The sequence below is a fragment of the Emydura macquarii genome, unplaced genomic scaffold (assembly GCF_026122565.2).
Source record: "Emydura macquarii macquarii isolate MOO-44397 ecotype Brisbane River unplaced genomic scaffold, CSIRO-AGI_Emac_v2 contig_480, whole genome shotgun sequence".
Classification (NCBI taxonomy): domain Eukaryota; kingdom Metazoa; phylum Chordata; order Testudines; family Chelidae; genus Emydura; species Emydura macquarii.
The window spans coordinates 9,809,633-9,828,182 of record NW_027130617.1 but is presented as its reverse complement, the minus strand read 5'-3'; the positions used below and the strand labels follow the sequence as shown (position 1 = coordinate 9,828,182).

Below are 18,550 nucleotides of genomic sequence, written 5' to 3'. Positions count from 1 at the left end.
CCTATTGACTTCATCCTGTGAATCTTTAGCACTGGGTCTTTCTCAGAACTACACCTTTTGTCTGTTCTAGTGGAGTTAGCTTAATGCATGAGCAAGTAAGGTGAGCTTTTAAATACGCTTTGCTTTGCTGACAGGTTATAGGCACTGCTGATCTCTAGATAACCGCCAAAAGGAACTTAGTTTTAATTAAATGGATTTATGTATGTACATGATTATCCATTCCTTCTAAGAATGTGCACTTAATAGTGGCAATCAGTGTCCCCTGTAAACTGCACACATGGCTGTGCGGGTCAAAAACTGTGCCTCTGTCTCCTTTGTGTAGCCCCAGCAGGGATGTGGTCTGGTCCTTTATGAACCTGCTGTACTCTGCTTAGTGCTGTGTACCACCCCCTGCATGAAAGCCCTCCTTGTCTTGGGGACACGGCTGGCTGGGAGGAAGTGGTAGGACACCTCCTTTACCAAGCTCTACAGTGTCAGCCCTATTTGGGGAAGCTCTGGAGCTGTAGCCTGAAGGGGCCAAAGCACTGCACCCTGTTGTTTTCCAGGGATGTGGCAGTTGTTCCTGGCAGAGAGGGTCTGAAACCACTAGCCTGGGTGAGTTGTAGTTTGATGCACACAGACCCCCTTCAGAGACTTCTCGCTGGCACATCCCACCCACAATTTTGGCCTTGGGTAAGTGTAAACCTGCTCAAGGACAAAAATGTAGTGCTTAGTGGAGCTAATAGACCACTCAGTACCAAGCACATTTAGAAAAATGTTGGTGGCAATGCTACTATGTGAGCTTGCTTGCATAGTTCTTTCAATTAACCAGTGACCAAGTAATGCTATTATGGCTGTGCAATGAGAAGATTCCATGGAGTAACTTTTAAAAAAGTTTATCTACATGAAAACTTGATGATGGAGACAGTGGGATACCTTGAGTCATGAATTATCCTACTGGTGGTGATTTTAATCTGTTTCTTATCCACTTTCATTTGGTGCAACTGCTATTAAAGGGAGGACGTTAGACACTAAAACAGTACTGCCATTTATGTTTTCTACAGCCTAATTCCATGTTTAAAAACCTTGCTTAAATTTGTTCCTGCCTTAATTTTTATAATTTCAATAGTAGTATGAAGACTACGAAACAGGATTGTCTTCCAGTTAAAATTAAGCAGAAATGAGTGCATTAAGGAAGAATCCAATTGTCAGGTGAATGACCTTACTCTGAAGGAAAAAAATCTGTTTTACAGGCACTGTTGCGGGAGGAGGGGAGATGACAGTGGTGTAGTTTTTTAAACAAACTACTAATGTGACTATAAATTATGTCATCTAACTCTCCTGTGTATTTCAAAACTTGCAGGGTAGCCAGAAAACTTCTTTGTACATACATATAAGAACTGCTCTTATCCCTTGCTAAAAGAATGTGGCTACTTATATTACGGTTAAAGAGGGTGTAAAATGTTATTGTATAAATATTAGTGCAGTGCTTTTGTAGTTTTTGTAAACATTCAAAATGAGAACCTCTCTCTAACTACCATTGAAACAAAATTTCATTACCACTAGGGGCCACCATTTCCTCCACTAGCAGTCTAGAGTTTTATAGTGAAGGTGTGTATCAGACAAGAGAAGCTATAGCTCCTCAACTTCCCTGTAGGGAAAAATTACTATTTCATGGAAGATGAGCAATAGGTTTCTAATGAGCCATAACCACCCTAGTGAAGCTTCCTTGAATACTGAGATGTTGGAGTTCTTGGTCAAGGAACCTATTTAACTTCTGTTGGCTGTATCAGCCACCCAAACAGTATTTAATGTTTCAAGTGGCAAAGATCACTTCTTTCCTGAGTGTCTTGTGTTCCACACTAATTTCCTAGGCAGCATGTATGAACAATAAGTAAAAGTCAGCCTAGGTTATTCCACTTTCAAAACCTGAGCAAATCTAACAAATCTAGTATTTGAATTCAAGACATGAAATTAAACTGATAAACTAGCCATAACCCTGGCCTAGCCAAGGAGGTTTCCAAGATGGCAGACCAATTCAACAAGGGACCATGAAGAAAGTAAGGTAGTACTGCTTTACAACAGTTCATTATCTATTCTCTCAAAGGTGCACCAAATGGACTAATTTAAATGGAAGCTTTTCTTAATCTAATACACAAGTCCTGTACTCTGCAGAAGTTGGACCTAAATTTGATAGCAGCTTTAGTGATGATTGACACTACCACTGATACAGCATCTGGTATTTGTTAAACTCACTTGTTCCCCTATTTTTGGTTTTCAGTATTAGACTGTTGGGGGTCTCAGTAGGTTGATTAGAACTATTTCAGGCTAGCTACAGCTTCCAGTAATGGTATGCTGGTTTACACTCAAGTTGGGTTTTGTACAGTTGTAAGAGCTGGAACTTTAAACAAGAGCTCTGGAGCTGAGCAACATTTTAGCCCCTTTTGGTAGGCAACTAAATTCCACAGGCTATTCCAGCTAGAAAGTAGGGGTTGAACAGAATCCAGCAAAGCTTTCGGGTCTCACTAGTCATAAATTTACAGTTTCCAGTGAAAAACTACGTGGGAGAAAGGTGCAGTAACAGCTGATGCTCAGGTTGTTCTGGACTAATCTGCCAATTATGTTTGACAGCATTTTTTGTAAAATGAAAAGTGAATTTGTAATATTACTTAAAAGCACATGCTAATTTTAGGCACATTACCCCATTGATTGCATTCGCTTAACTATCTTGCTGAAGAGAGTCCATAACCTAATGCTTCAGATGCTTTTCATACAGTTTAGCTAGCACAATAGGAATCTATACTTAGAAGTATATAATATAGATTCACTCCGTGGCTTGCATTTTCATAACATTTGAGTAAAGGCCTCAAGTCCCTTGAAACACTTTAAATAATTCAATTGAATTTTTATCCCTTGATTACGTTAATAAAAAACATCCATTAACTTGACACTTTCTCTGCTAGTGACAGGACAAACAAGATCTGATTTGTGTTCAGTTTAAGTGTTTCATTAGGGTTCAGTTAAGAGACTTGTTCTTCTATAATTTGAAAAAAAATCAAATTGAAGCTGGACAGTTGAAGTTAAACCCTCCTTTTAAGAATTAAAGTCCCTTTCAAACACAGTGTTAAATTATAAATAAATACTGCTATAAAAGCAGGAAAGATTCCTTTGATTTATTGTAAACAATTAAAATTTTAAGTGAAAGGTGGTGCAGTAGCAATCAAAATGTACAACAAACTGCATTGTTGACAAATTTCCAGTTGTCCAAAAAACATTTAAAATATCCACAATATTTGGTTCAATAGTTTTCACTATCCAATAGTCATAGTAGTATTCACATTCAGATTTATCTGGTAAGAACATGATATACTTAATGGTTGTTTTCTTAACTAGCTGCAAATATATTAGCACCTCTTCTTGGAGGGCAGATCAGTCAACTGTAAGGAGACAGCAGAATGGTAGCCACTGTGCAAGAGTCAAAGTTAAACAACTGAATATTTACAAAAAAGCAAAACTGCACACCCGAAACAAGATAATACATACCTCACACAGTATTTGTGAAAGATAGAGAGGGTAAAATCATGTAAGTATGTGTTGTTAGGCCTTCATGAGCAAGAAGAATTTTGTTTAAACCAAATACTAATAATCATTTTAAAATATGTTTAATGCAAAAGACCCCCAAAGCAGTAAAAAGAATTAACTCACTTTAAATAATATTTTAAATAAAAGGTTTTCTCATCTCCCTTGAACAAAAGTTGGAAATGAATTAAGTGCTTACAAAGGGTCAGTAATGGGTGAATACCAAGCAATGTTCACAGGTGCTTTACACTCATACATCCAGAGTTCTGTAAATTCTCATTTGTGAGTTGAGCCTCTCCTGAGCAAAGTCAAGAACTGACAGACTACATTGTGTGGGGCTTGTGGAATATAGACAAAAAGGGAGCTAGGATGAGATCACAAGTTATTTCCCTAATGATCCAAGCCTCAGTATTCCCTCATTGCTTCAAAGCTAGAGAGAGTAAAGCTAGGGCCCTGCAAAAACTTAAAACAAGTTCTTAAGACCTTGCCAATGAGAATATTTCCAATAATAAACTACTGATTTAGTGTTCAGGTTAAAGATAGGCCCAAATGGAAACAAAACGCCTTAGCTGAACACCTCCAAACTTCTGGGAAATCTAGGTCAGGATCTAGATTCTGTTTCGTGATTTAGGCCTAGCTCTACTTTAAACATTTGTTAAAATAAACCAGGAGACAGTGAATCCAAGACTGATCTTGTCACACAGCCTTAGCTACAAAATCATACTTTAATTTAGACTATATCAGTTAGAAATGTAGTTTTAGATACTTAGTAAGGGTTCAGAGTCCTTTGTTTATGAGGATCTCCATTATAAAGGCTACCACATTGCAGCTACCAAAACCATTAAAGTTCTTTAATGTCTGACCCTTTTAGAATCACTCTAATCCAAACAATCCTTGGCTTCAAAACTAACTACTGCTTATCTTTCTTTATAACTTACTGACATTTCAATACTCAGACTTTATAGTTCTTCTGTTTCTCCATTAGGAACAGTATATTGTTGCTGTAATATATGCAACTTTTTAAAAATATACAGTACATTTTAAATTCTTAGCTCCCAACATGGTGTGTTGTACCAGGACCTTTAATTAAGAACTTTCAACTAATGTGGTAACATTCAAGATGTAAGTATGAGGCAAAAAGGTGCATACAAACAAAATCTAACAAAATCTCTCATACTAAAATCCCAAGCTTTCTGAAATAAATTTTAATTGTCACACCGCGTTTAGCAATTTAAAAATTTTCCATTTATTGTGCAAATTCCGCCATGCTAAGTTATTAGTAAACGTCATCCTCAAAATGTTCAATTCAGTCAAAAAAAACCCTCTTGAACTCAAGCACGTTATTTCTAATAGTGGTGGGTCTTTTGGCTAGCATTTGTAACACTACTTGGAAAAAATTAATTTAAGTGGAAATTTACAAATGAATGATGCTTGTTACAGCATTTAAAAAAAAAAGTTAAATTACTCAATGTGGTAGCACAGTGAATACTGCTAACAGGAGACCCTAGTTTAAGATCTTCTGCCAAAGTGCAAGGGCAGGGCAAGCGCATGGTTTTTTATTTCCACGATAGAGCATTCTAACCAAAAGGCTCTTGTAACTTCTGCCAGACAGTTCATTAAGTGGCACATTCTCTCTCTGAGAAGCATTATGGTAGCAGTGTTTGCTGGAGTAGGAATTAGGAAAGTTAATAAAGTCTGAGCTAAAAAGAAATATTTTAAAAATGCCAACGATGCATTTGATAAAAGTGGTAAACCTCCTGTAGTGGCAACAATGTGTTCTTCTCTGGTTAAAGAAACTAAGAATCATTTGTATGGGATATTTTCTTCCACAATAAAGTTTTTAAGTTGTTTAATATTAAAGAATGCTCCATTTCCATCTGGTATGCTGTGACTTTAAGGGCAATACAAGAATACAGTTGTTTCTCTAACTCTTCATGTATTTCTGAAGGAGCACCCCGAAGCAGATAGTCTTTTAGTAACTGGCATACTTTTGCCAAGTTGGGCTGAATTACTTCTGTGGTACATTTCATTTTACTTTGATCGCATAGAGTTCTACAGTCTGTACCATAAACACAGTCCAAGTCAGACTCACAGTGACGATCTTTAATTAATTCCTTCAAATTAATTTCTGGCACAATTTTTCTCATGTCCACCATTTTCAAGTCATATTTATCATTATAACCCAAGTTTTTGGCACTCGTATCACACATAAGAAAATTCCCATAAGGTCCATGGAAAACGTCTTCCACAAATTCTAAAAGCCCTATAGCTATTTTTGCCTTTCTAGGCCATGACGGAGTAAACCACTGGTCCATGCTTCTTCTGAAACTAGAGGGAATAAAAAGTTCTAAGATCCACGGAAGGCTTATTCCATAGAGAGAGGTATATTCAACTCTTTCCATCACATAGAGATCCCCACAGAACCCCATCAGTTTTGGGGTGTGCTCTTTATCCTGGAGGATCACCATTAGCAGAAACTCATTTAGCTGCAGAAGGGCCCATGCTGACTTTGCTTCTGGCAAGGAAACTCGACCATCTTTGTTTCCATCAGCAACTGACAGGATGAGATTAACCAATTCCAAAAGATTTCCCTGTTCACCCAACTTTCTCTAAAAATAACAAAAATATATATATTTAATTCCATGTGCTTTTTTTCTTCTAAAATATATTAAATTGCATACCTGTCCTATGTTTATATATTCACTTAAGTATTTTCCCCATTCTCAGCTGCATGTGGAACCTACAGCAGTGTCTATGGTCATGCTCTGGTTTTTCTGTTTCACTAAATGATACATATACAGTGCTTTTTTAGAAATATATTGAGGTGTTCCTTTCATGTGTATGGTGCACAGAAATAAGTGTTCTCTTCCCTTTTAAAGTCTTCACATTAAAATTCACACCTTGTCCTTAGTGAGAGAGTCTTTAATAAATTATGTCAGATATCTTGTAATAAAAACATTTTGTGGTTCATGTGCTATAAGTTTTGAGAGTTCGAACATGTCAGAATCTCCACAGCTTGTTTTTAATATGATTCACCTGATTGAAGCTTGCATCTTGCAACTGTGAAAAAAGATGACAACAAGGTATACAGTATTTTCTGGCTAGCCATAAAATATATTGAAAATGTATTTACTACTAATACTATACCAATAAATATACTTTCATACTTAGTTCTGTCAGTTACTAGAATAACTTTCATTTCACTGATTTACCAAACCCACAGACTGCTACTCTTTTGAATAGGAAAGTTCTGTCTTTGGTGGAATCAGAAAAGGTGCTAATTACTCTAGCATCTCTGCAGCTCCACCAATGTTAATTATAGGGGAAAGCACTAGTGTAAACCAGTCACCAACATTCTTACCACCATTTTGCATAGACCTGTTTTGAGCAGGATTAGATGACACTTGTAGGTCAGCTGTCAGATTTTCTGTTTGGTTTTTAAACATTCACATTGCCACAGTTGCTATCACTGCTGGAGCTGCATAAGTGATAAATAAGGTTAAGATTTTGTCTCAGTTATTTGTAGTAAAAGTCTGGGAGAGGTCACAGGCAATAAACAAAAATTCATGGAAGCCCATCTTGTCCATGGCTTTTACTAAAAATAACTGTGACAAAAACAGGGCTGATGGGGGGAGGACAGAAGCCTAAGCCAGGGGTGTGGAGGGAGGAGAACCTGAGCCTGGCTGTGGAAGCATGATGGGGTCCAGCACCTGGCAGCCCCCCCCCCCCCCACCATTGCTCAGAGCTGTGGGGGCCCCACTGCCCTCAATGGCTGGGCGTTCTGGAACTGGCAACTTGGAGTTGCAGGGCCTCCTGTGGAGGCTAAGAGCTATGTGAGTCCCCTGTCACCCAGGGCTTCAGGGGCTTCACCTGCTGACAGCTCAACCTGTCACTGGGCTGAAGTGGAAATGTCACAAAGTCGAGGTCTTTGAAATTCATGGAATCTGTGACCTCTGTGACATAATCATATCTTTAGTAATAGAGTAATGGAGGGAGAATATCAGGAAAACCCTCAGTGCTGACATATCCTTAAATCAATGCTTCTATCTTATGAAAAATCTGCTGTAGACTACTTAGGAGGATAGGATACGTTTTAGTATGGCACAGAAAATAAATTCAGAGGAAGAGATACATATTTCTCTGGTCATGATTGTTAGCGAAACTGATGCTAGCAGGGTTCTAGAGAAAATGTCTTTAAATACTGTCCCAATCCCAGTATGAATAGGGCTTTAGGGACACCATCAGCACTATAAATACAACCTTGTCATGGTAGCAGGCTACAATATAGTTCCAAACTGTTGTGTAAGAAAGACTTTAAGGACCAAAACCAGGTTCAAGCTTCAACATGTAAAAGTTGCATTCTAACTTCCATTCTGATAACTATCATGCCTCCTTCCACCCCTCTTATCTTTTTTTTTAATTATTCATGACTGTCTCTAACAAGTACCTATGGGACAGAAATTTTTCATACTTATAGGATCTACTCAGCAATCACCACTGTAGCATGTAACATCATTGAGTTTTTCTACAATCCCAATCAACACTTGATTCTTAAAGTGAACAAATATGAAAATTATTCTCAAAACTAAAATAAAAGCTCATCCCTAATCTAATTGGAACTTTAGGCTAGTTGGTTTTGACTTTGCATTTAATTTGAACAGACAAAAAAGAGGCAATAAATAAATAAATCAACAAACAAAAATTAGCAGCTATGTTTATTTTCTCTTCTTTGACATATACTTACTTTAAAAAGACCATATACCATTTCTTTGAATTTCTGAACAGTCGTTCCTCTAGTTGGTTTATCAAACAGAACTATTTCTTTTCTTGGTTCCAGTTCAGTTCCAAAATCAAGATGAATAGTTTCTTCCATCTGGCATTTTATGACACTTTGGAGATTACCCCAGATTCCTAAATACATCTATGCAGAAAAAAGACAGTGAGATTCTATAGTTATATAAAATGTTCCTCAAAAGATCTTCTGTCTTCTACTGTCATGAGTCAGAATGCTGGGTTTGCTTACGGAAACTGTGAGGAGCCAGCATTCAGTCTGGTAGTGGCAGCTCCCTGTATCATATGCCACTTTAAAACATATTTAATAGAGATCACTGCATCCAAATATGATTTTTAAGAGCAACAGGCCCATGCTCCGTAAAAGTGTTCTTTACACAATAGCATCAGCAGTTTCTCCATTAAGGCTGATAGGAGGCATTTATTTTGATTTGGTGGTGCAGGACGGGATAGACGAAGCACACTGTACTGGTACACCAGCATTGTCAAAACCTTTAAACGATCTGGACTGTTAGCAATTTTGGAAGTGATTGTGTAGTGGGATTTCATAGCTGCTCTAGTGCAGAGTCCACTGCAAGTATAGTTTACTGTACGTTTAAAGTTCCAGCATTTTCAAAGTGGCATTTGTCAAATTAGAGAAATAGAATGTTACACAGTATTACTTAGAGCATACATTTGGCATAATATGATATGCCAAATCAAATACACTAAGAAATACCAAATCTATACATTTATTGGACTACAGTGTTTACCTCAATCACTGTAAAAGGTAAGCCACTGTTCTCGTTTCCTCCTCCCTGCCAATTCATCACAGATTTGCTAAACCCTAGCATAGTAGATTTAAAATGCCTAGAGTTAAAAATGATTGAGTGGCAAACATCCTATTTCATGGAAACAGAAATTTGAATTAAATACAAAATTCAGACAAAATATCCTTTTAAAATGGAATCAAACATTGTTCTGAATTGTTGTCTGCTATTTCTAAGATAGCATTCTACACTGGTTGACAGTTCAGCTTTCTCTCTTTTAGAGTGGGATTATATGAGTGCTGTGCCACAGGATCCCTAGTTTAAAATTCTTTAAATAAATAAAATTTAACTGAAGTCAGTCATTTTACAAAAAGACCTGTTTAATATTCTGCAAAAACAAAACAAAAAAACACCAAACCTGGTTTAGATAATCATAGTATTAGCTCAGATAAATAAAGTCATACCTGGTTATTGGGTTTTGTTGACAAACATTTTCCAAAATACAGAGTTTCTTTAGCACAAAGACTACTACATGCTGATCCATCAATAACTCCAGTCTTATATTTATCACACTGAAAGACACAGGGGAAAATAGTTTCTAGAAAGAGCTGAAGAACAGAAAGAGGAGACAATACACCTGCTGGCTTTTCCAATATCTATGCTTTTGTCCTGTGAAATGAGAAAAAAGAAGCTGTACAAACTCTGAAATATTTCTGGGGTACCAAAAATACTCAAATGTGCCCCAATCCTGCAAGCTGCTCTGCAGAGGTGGACCCCCTGCATCTGCACAGAGACCCACAGAGAACCTATATAGAATAGAATACACCAAAACATTGAAGCTAATGGGGCTCTGCACAAGCCCAAGGGTCCTCCTGCATGGAGCAGTTTGCAAGATCAGGGCCTTATTGGGTAAAATGATTCAACTTGGGAGACAGATTTGAATAAAAGGAAACTTAGAATAAATGGAGCTTTTACTCTATATAATAAAATACCTACTGAAAACAAAAAAACAAAACAAAAAAAACACTACATGCAAACATGCTAGATGGTGCCAGAAGATGCCATTTTTAGGGAAAGGGTGACGAATGTAAGAAACACAATGATTGCTAAAGCCTCAAACTTGTAAAGGGATCTGCTAACATGTATCTCTACTTTTACATAGGGATCTGCTAATGCATATCTCTACTTCCACACGGAATCCTCAGATTTCACCATTCTGAAAGAATAGAAACAAAGGACAGCCTGCCATTGGGATCATAGTATTATTTCTTTTAATCTATACATTCTTTCAGTACAAAAGTATACCTATGCTTTGCGGTAGGCACTATGCCACATTTTAAAAATAAAAATAGAAGATTAGATTATTCCAACAACTCACTCCCCTTTGACCAATAATTAAGGGATAATAGTCCAGCAACCAAAAACATATTTAAGATTTTAACAATCCTTCACCAAAATCCTCCCAATCCCTTGCAGCCAGGGAAAACAAATGGACAGTATGCCCTAAAAAGCCAATAAACTAAGATTATTTTGGACTGTGAAGGAGGAAGTTCCAAATCTACAGGGCCCTTGTGGAGAACACACTGCTCCTCTCTTATATAAGTGGGATTCCACCTGAGTGTCTTGTGAATACCCTAGTAACATGATCATGCTATAAACTCATCAGAAAGAGTAGGGGGAATCATTTACTTGAAATTAGTATTTCAATTCTGATTGGTTCTCCTATAACAAAACTGTCACAAAGTGAATTAGATTAGATGGTAGTTTACAATTGAGCCATTTAACCGATGGGAAAATAAAGTACAAAAATAATTGGCTTTAGGTGTAGGTAACTAAAATTAGGATTATTGTATTTGCATAATATAATAGTAAATATTACTTTTTGATTGTTACTACTGAATAATTCAAAAATAGAGTCAGGGATGATAAAAAGCTTAACAAACAAGACACACAAGTATACTTACTATTATTTTCTGACAGTCATGACCTCTGCATAGCTCTGTGTAAGTGGAGTACTGAACATATATAATCCAGCTGCCAATAAATACAACTAACCAAGAAATGAAGAGATACTTCATTCGCATATATGAGAAGCGAGCCTGAAGATTTAAAAGAAAAACAAAAGGTAATTTATTCAGGAGTAGAATGAACTGCTTTCACTGTCTTACGTGATTTGCCATTCAGTCTTTACAAGAACTTTATAAAATCAAGTAATCTTTTTTATTAATGTGCAGTATCCTTTTTAGAAAATTAAGTTCCATCATCAAACAAAACTGGTGTTGGATGCCAACTATAGGGGAAAAGATTCTGATCACAGAAATTGGAAAAATGAGACCATCAAATGGAAAGTTGGTAAAAGTTTACCAAAACTATAAACATTTTCATTTCCTGGCTCCTTCCATCCCATCAACTACATGTTATCCCTCTGGACTGGGGAAGGGTCATTTGGGTTTTTAATGTTTGAGGATGGGTTGCTGGCAGCCAGCTTTAAAAAAACCCCCAAAAACAGGGAGATGCTGATCTGGTCATTTAGTTTTTCCTTCCTGACAATCTGGAGTGCTCGTGATCTGATTTTGCACTCAGGAACAAGAGAAAGGGTTGGAAAGAACAGAGCAGCAGAGACCAGTCTTGGCAACATGAAGAGTGAACATTCAGATTACGTAAATGTTAAAATGCCTGTTCATTCTTCTTCACCACATGAAATCTGTGCTTTGTATAGCAAAACAGTGAGACTTGGCACAGTCTCATGCATACATGCATACCAATTTCAGATGGAGATAGCAATTCCAGGAGAGAAAGCTCTGTAATATTGGATTGCTGTAAATGATAGTGTCTAAGTTAAACCACTCAAGAAAATATACAAATTTGTTTAAACATCTTAGCATAAAATACTCCAATCTAAAAAGTGAACCTGCAAAGGAAAACAGAGACAGAATTTGCTGCAAGTCTAAACAAGTAGATTATCTTTTTTTTTTAAAAAAAATAAACATCCCAAAACCCGCTCTGCTTTTACTACTGGTTTTACTTTAAAGTTAATTAACTTTCATAATTATATTCCAACACACTTTTCCTTGAAGAAAAAGAAAAATTGCCATGATATATTATTTTTGTTTTCCACGTATCTTCTAATTAGTGGTCTATTTAGTTTTATTTCTACTTGTGAGACACATAGAAACAAGTATAAAAAGAAAGATTCCTTCCTCAAGAACCTCCTACTCTAAATAGACTACATATAGACAATGGATAGGATGCAACACAACACAATGCAAATAAGTGGTGGAGTAGCAAGTGTCTTACTTGTTACATAGTTTTGGTTTAGGGTGGTTTTCGTGTGTGTGTGTTTGCGTCTTATGTTTATTAACATTTGTCAGTTCACAGCTCTTGAAGTTATTGTTTCAGGCTGTCTAAACACTCAGGCAGTCATCAATTACACTCAAGTTACATTTATAGGATTTTCTTCATCTGTAAGATCTTGAAATAGGGTGGATACAAATCAATTTCTTTTTTTTAAATAAAAAGTTTAATTGGATGTGTAAATTTAAATTAAATACATTTTTCTTTTTAAAATAAACCATATAAAATTAAATTAGAAATTATAACAACCTAAATTATGGCCTACATTTATTATAATGTATTAAAATAATTTAAATTAAATTAAAGCAGTACATGTTCACTACTAATGTGTTCAAGAAAACCAAACTACCAACTGGTAGAACTCACTGGTAACACCTGAAGCAAGAGTTTGCTGCAGTGCTAAACCAGCTTTTTACAGCGGTGGCCTCTTTCTCAGGGGCAGAGAAAATATTTTTTAAATTTCAGTTTTATTCAGCGCTGTTGAGTTCAATGACTAGTTCAAAGTTAAGAAAGCAAGTGAGTTGAAAAAGCAGGAAAGCTTGATTTCCTTTTCTAATCTATGAAAAATGAAAGCTGATTTGATCATGTGCTAAGAGTCAGGATCGGGGCAAAGGCCTACAGTGCCTGTACCTTTATCTGGCTCTGATGTGATGGGAACTTGAAGAGGAACTAATCAGGGTCAGAACAGTGATTAAGGTAGGAGGTATTTTGTGACAGCATTTAGGGTGGAAACAGAGGTAGCTATTTTACTCTTCCTACAATCATTTATGCCTCTACAAAAGCAAATGTTACTTGGTACTTGTCTGTGGTGGCTGCTATTTTGTCCTACAAATTTAAGGTTTTATTTTTACAAACCCACACCTATGTCTCTAACCCTTATAGTTGTGAAGAGAGCCTTCAGAACGTGAACCTAGCCTGAAGTGAAGTTTTCCTGAGTCCACAGACAGCCTGAAACCAAAGAAGTACATACTGCTCCTTTTCATCTCAATCAGGTGTTATCATTAGACTTCAGAGCTAACAATTTTGCCACTAAACAAAGTCCATAAGAAGGAATAATGCCAAACATTATGAAGTAGTTTGGGTTAGTTTACATCTCACTGATGCTGATCAGTGTGAACACACCCTTCATTTAAAATACTGTAAGAGACAGTTAAGGAGCCCCACCTACAACAAGGCATAATGGAGCACGCCCAGACATTTGGACTGCTAGGTGGAAGGGCTTTGTTGAGTATTGTTTGGGTAGGAGAGTGTGTGTGCTTCAGAAAGACAAGAAAAGCAAGAGACTGGAAGAGACAGCCTGGACACGCATGGACTAGAATGCTGGAAGGAGCTAGAGAGGGAGCTTTTGGGTCTGCTGCTGGCTAAAAATGCTTGGCAATGTAGACAAAGAAAATATCTTTTTGGAGGTTTTTTGTTCCTCCTGTGTTCAGAGGAACAGGGCTTTGTACATCCCTTGTAAATAAACAAGACTGCCTTGAAGAAAAAACCAAAAAAACTCCATGATCACTTTCTACTCCCAACTTCAATACTCAGAGGGCCCCACATTTTTCCTAGGTGCTCAGGACAATAAGGGTAACTATATGTACAACCCACTCTCAGGGGTATCTCACTGTGCTGTCAAAACGGTTCCCATTCCATGACAGGGGCTCTTTAGAATACTTCTTTTCAGGTACTGAACCAATCCCCCAGCATAATGTTAAAGAGCACAGTGTGTTAATGAAGGTTCCATTTTTCAGATAAGAGAACTGGACTTTCCAACAGCTTACACCCATTAAATATCCCATGGAACACAAATCATGGATTGTTATTCAAAGCGTTCTAACCAAATTCTAGTTTGCACAGTTACATTCTGCTGACCTATTTCTCCCTGAAGTTTCAATGTGATGCAGTCTTTTTCACTTCCTCTCCTAAAGTTACATAAGTACCAAGAACGTATGTTTGCTGCTTTTGCTCATGGCCATGACATTATGTCAATGAAGCTGTACAGTCAATCAACACTGGGGTATGCCACAAGAGTGACATATTTTGCAAGTGCCCAAATCCTGGTCCCCATTTCCCTTTTTCAGAATAACAGCTCCAGAGAAGAAGCTCAATAATTATGTCTTAAAGATTCCATCAGAAGTTGCTTATTTGGCTCCAATAGATGTATTTTTCCCCTCTAAAAATATGTAATTTTCCTGAAAACTCAACAGTATCAAAGAAACAGTTATAAACAGACAGGACTTACTGTAATTATGTACACACACACACACACACACACACACAAAATAAAACTTTTCAAAATGTAGGTACTATGTTTCTTAACAATACTAGAAGCAATGCATTTCAGCCTCTAACCATGAAGGGACCACTCTTGCAAGACTTCACCTCCCTCCCTCCATAGTAACTTGCCTCAGGCTTCAATGTGTGCATTCCCTCAGGTACTTTGATACACTCCATAAAGTTTTAAAATTGTTAGGGAATGTATTTTGACACGCATATACACTTACCAGTAGTCGGTATAAGGAAGTATTAGGTCCCAAAAAGAAGCAGGAATATAAGAAGTAGTGCAGAAGCCCTTCTCATAATCATAGAATATTAGAGTTGGAAGGAACCTCAAGAGGTCATCTAATCCAACCCCCTGCTCAAAGCAGGACCAACCCCAACTAAATAATGTCATATGTCACCTCTCCTGTCATTTGCGTCAATGTCAGTCCTTAGTTTTGCATTCTGCTGATATTACTTTTACATGAAGGCAGATGGTGCAGGAACCATAGGGATTTTATAACATAATTAATGGAGAGGGGAGGTATCCACAAGATACTGGATAAAATTGCCAAAAGAGCCTAAAAGACTTAGGCCATGTCTTCACTACAAACTCTAGTTGACACAAGTTACTTCAGCATAAAGCCACTGCTGTTAGTATATCACTTGTGCATACTTGGCTGCTTGCATTAGTATTGCATGGACTCACCAGGAGTGCATGTGTTAATGCAAAATTCAGCACACTGTAGATTGGTATCCCAGTGTGTCACTAGCCCCTGGCAGGCACACTGCCTTTTGAGAAATTTTCACAATCCACTGTGGGGTAGAAAGGAGTCACACAGCAGTAAAAGAGAGCAAGGGGTCAAGTTCCCAAAATGCAACTTTCTCCATCCCACAATGCCATCCATATCCCATAATTATCATGTCTTTTTTTTTTTTTTTTTTAAATCCCACAAACCCAGGCAGGCGTGACCCTTTTCACTGTCTGTAATCTCGTAGAGAAGCATGGAGCCCATAAACCTCTGCACTATTATCACAAATGTTGCAAACTCAAGATGAAAATCTTCCAATATTAGTAGAGCTGCAGGAAGAATTGCAACAATGGGGACATACCAATTTCTTTAAGGGCAGATTGCTGAAGGACATAGTGAAAAAAACAATTCAAGGTAGTCAGGAGCATTCATGGAGCACCTGTAGACAGTCAAGGAACACTCCTAGCCCTGAGAAATGAGTGCTGACTGATGGGATTGCACAGTAATTCAGGTTTGAGATGATGAGCAGTGGCTGCAGAACTTTTGGATGCAAATGGACATTCCTGGATCTGCATTCGGATCTTTCCCCAGCCCTCCAGCACAGAGGCACCAGAATGAAAGCTACACTGATAGTGAAGAAGCGAGTGACAATCACACTGTGGAAGCTTGCCATCCCGCATTGCTACCTGAGTGGAAAATCATTTTGGGGATAGAAAATCCAGTGGGGGCCACTATCATGCAAGTGTGCAGGGCCCATAATAAGACTGTGAATCTCAGCACCGTGTAAGACATAGTGGATGGATTTGCAGAAATGAGGGTCCTGAACTGCAGTGGAGCGATAGATTGCACACACCCCTATTTTGGCACCAATCCATCTTGCCATAAAATACATCAATAGAAAGGGTTACTTTCTAGGTTATGCACATGTTGATTGATCACCAGGATGCTTCACTCACAGCAGTGTGGGCTAGTCAGATAAGGTGCATGATGCTCACATCTTTAAGAACACAAGACTGTTCAGAAAGCTGCAAGCAGGACATTCCTTCCCAACCAACTGGTAATGTTGGAATGGCACTGGTGAGCCCGGGGGGGGGGGGGGGGTAGTGCCTACCCCCTTGTTCCCCTGTGTATGAAACCGTACGCTGGCCACCTCAACAGCATCACAGAAAGATTCGAGTATGGCTTCAGCAAGCACAGAATGACAGTTGAATGTGCTTTTCGTAGATTGAAGGAATGCCAGCATTGTTTACTCAGAAGACTGGATCTCAGGGGGATAGTATCCCTATGGTTAGAGCTGACTTTTGTGTCCTTCATAATATCAGTGAAGCAAAGTAAAAGTTGCCACCAGCATGGAGAAGCAGGTGAAGCAGCTGTCTGCTGACTCTGAACAGTCAAATATAAGGGCTATCAGAAGAGCTCAACATGGAGGTAGGCGGTTGTGGAAGGCCTTGAAAGGACACTTGGTCAGCCACAGTAATGTGCTGTGGTGGACTGTACTCTATCTGCCCTGAAGTTTTGGGGGCAGTTAGGAAGTATGTAATGCTTGTTGTACATTTATGAATATTACTCTGTTTTAAATGACCTGATGAATTATTTGGTGTTTCTGTACATTCATAATTACTACACTCTGGTTTTTCATGGGATGCTTTGAGCAGCAGTATATGTTGTGAATGAAGATGAATTTATTTTACAAAAATATAGAAATGCAGTGTGTGGCAAACGATATACAACACAAACTTCTAAAATAAATTAACACAACAGAACTTTAAAATTAGAAAGGTAGAAAACATATCTGTTCATTCCAATCCATTTTGGCTACACCAATACCAACTGTGGGTCTCTCAAGCCAGCCTCTGTAAAGCTATAGTTGTCCTTGCTGTGCAACATAAGGGTAGGGACCCAGCCCATGATGCCACATGAAAAGCTGGAGTGTGTAGGCAGCTGCTAAACTGGAATCCTCCAAACGACTGCAAAGAGTGGCAAGCCTATGTATTGTTGACCTACAGGACAACACAGTCTGCAGCATCTGCGTTTGCTGCCTGAGAAGCCCCAGGATGTCTGGTGCATCTCTCCCTTTTCCTTTCCTGCTGGGAATTTCTCCTGTCCATTCTTTCCTTCTCCATGCTGGCTGCTCTATTCACTCTCCAGGCCCTCTGTTCATGGGCGGATGCAGCACTGGCCTGCAGGACCTCACTGAATGTGTCCTCTTTAATCTACTTCTTTCTGCTCCTCATCAGAGTCAGGCATTTCATGGGTGTGGAGATGGCACCCTCCAGGCTGCCATGGCAGCAGCTACAGGTAAAACAGACAGATGCATCATTAAATGTACAATCACAACAGAAAGGGAAAGACGGGTTTCATAATTCCCAGCCTTCCCTTATTCCCATGAAAGTTTTAAAGAAGACACACCTATTGAAACTTCATCTTTGCAGTGTCTACACAGTACCACTCTCCAGCCCCAGTCATGGGGAGTATGGCCTGTGGGAACAAATGGTTCCACATGTGCCCCCACCTGCAACCCTACAGGAAAATGAAAGTATCTCTGCTGCTGTCGGTTGTAATGCTACCTCTTCTCATAAGTTTAAAACAATGAGAAGTTGATAACTTGGTTTAGGCCTGGTGCCATCTTTATATTTAAACACTGTAAGGAAAAAATGCATGCATACACTCACCCAAGGTTCTTTTCCCTTCATTGGGCTCATCAGTGCTCAGCTGGTGGGACTTGCTAGTTTGTGGTGCAGTCTCAAACAGGTCCTGGCTTTTGGCATAGATGGACTTCCCTGCTGTGTGTCCCTGTTACAGTGCACATTCCTCACTTCCTGGCTGACGCCTCTTGTTGCTTGTATTGGGGATTAACTTGAGGCTGGCGCCTCCATCCGTAGTTTGCACACAGTCATTTGATCTCTGCCATCTGCCTGCAACCCCTCTTGCAGCCTCAGAAACCACAGCATCCTCTTCATGGCTTGGCCCTCCAGCCAGCACTGTCTGTGCTCCTCCTTTCCAGGGGAGTATATCCCTAGTCCAGCCACTTTCCCAGTGGCAACAGCAGTGAATTGTCCTGCTATTTCCCCAGAGGCAAGTGGGGGGGGACCCGGGCCCAGA

At 38.6% G+C, this 18,550-nt stretch overlaps 1 protein-coding gene across 3 annotated transcripts in view; it reads right to left on the bottom strand.

The window, feature by feature from the left end:
* Window positions 1–3,137: 3,137 nt before the first annotated feature.
* DIPK1A (divergent protein kinase domain 1A) overlaps window positions 3,138–18,550 on the bottom strand; it is a 36,507-nt gene continuing 21,094 nt past the window's right edge. For 2 of the 3 annotated variants that reach the window (XM_067538464.1, XM_067538465.1), the window contains exons 2-5: window positions 11,063–11,197; window positions 9,563–9,670; window positions 8,303–8,479; window positions 3,138–6,167 (exon numbers count right to left, since the gene is read on the bottom strand). In XM_067538464.1, the coding sequence (XP_067394565.1) occupies window positions 5,355–6,167; window positions 8,303–8,479; window positions 9,563–9,670; window positions 11,063–11,197 (1,233 nt within the window). In that variant the 3' untranslated portion in view covers window positions 3,138–5,354. Of the gene's footprint in view, window positions 6,168–8,302; window positions 8,480–9,562; window positions 9,671–11,062; window positions 11,198–12,395; window positions 12,653–18,550 lie in introns of those variants that run through there. The other variant, XM_067538466.1, reaches the window with a different exon arrangement.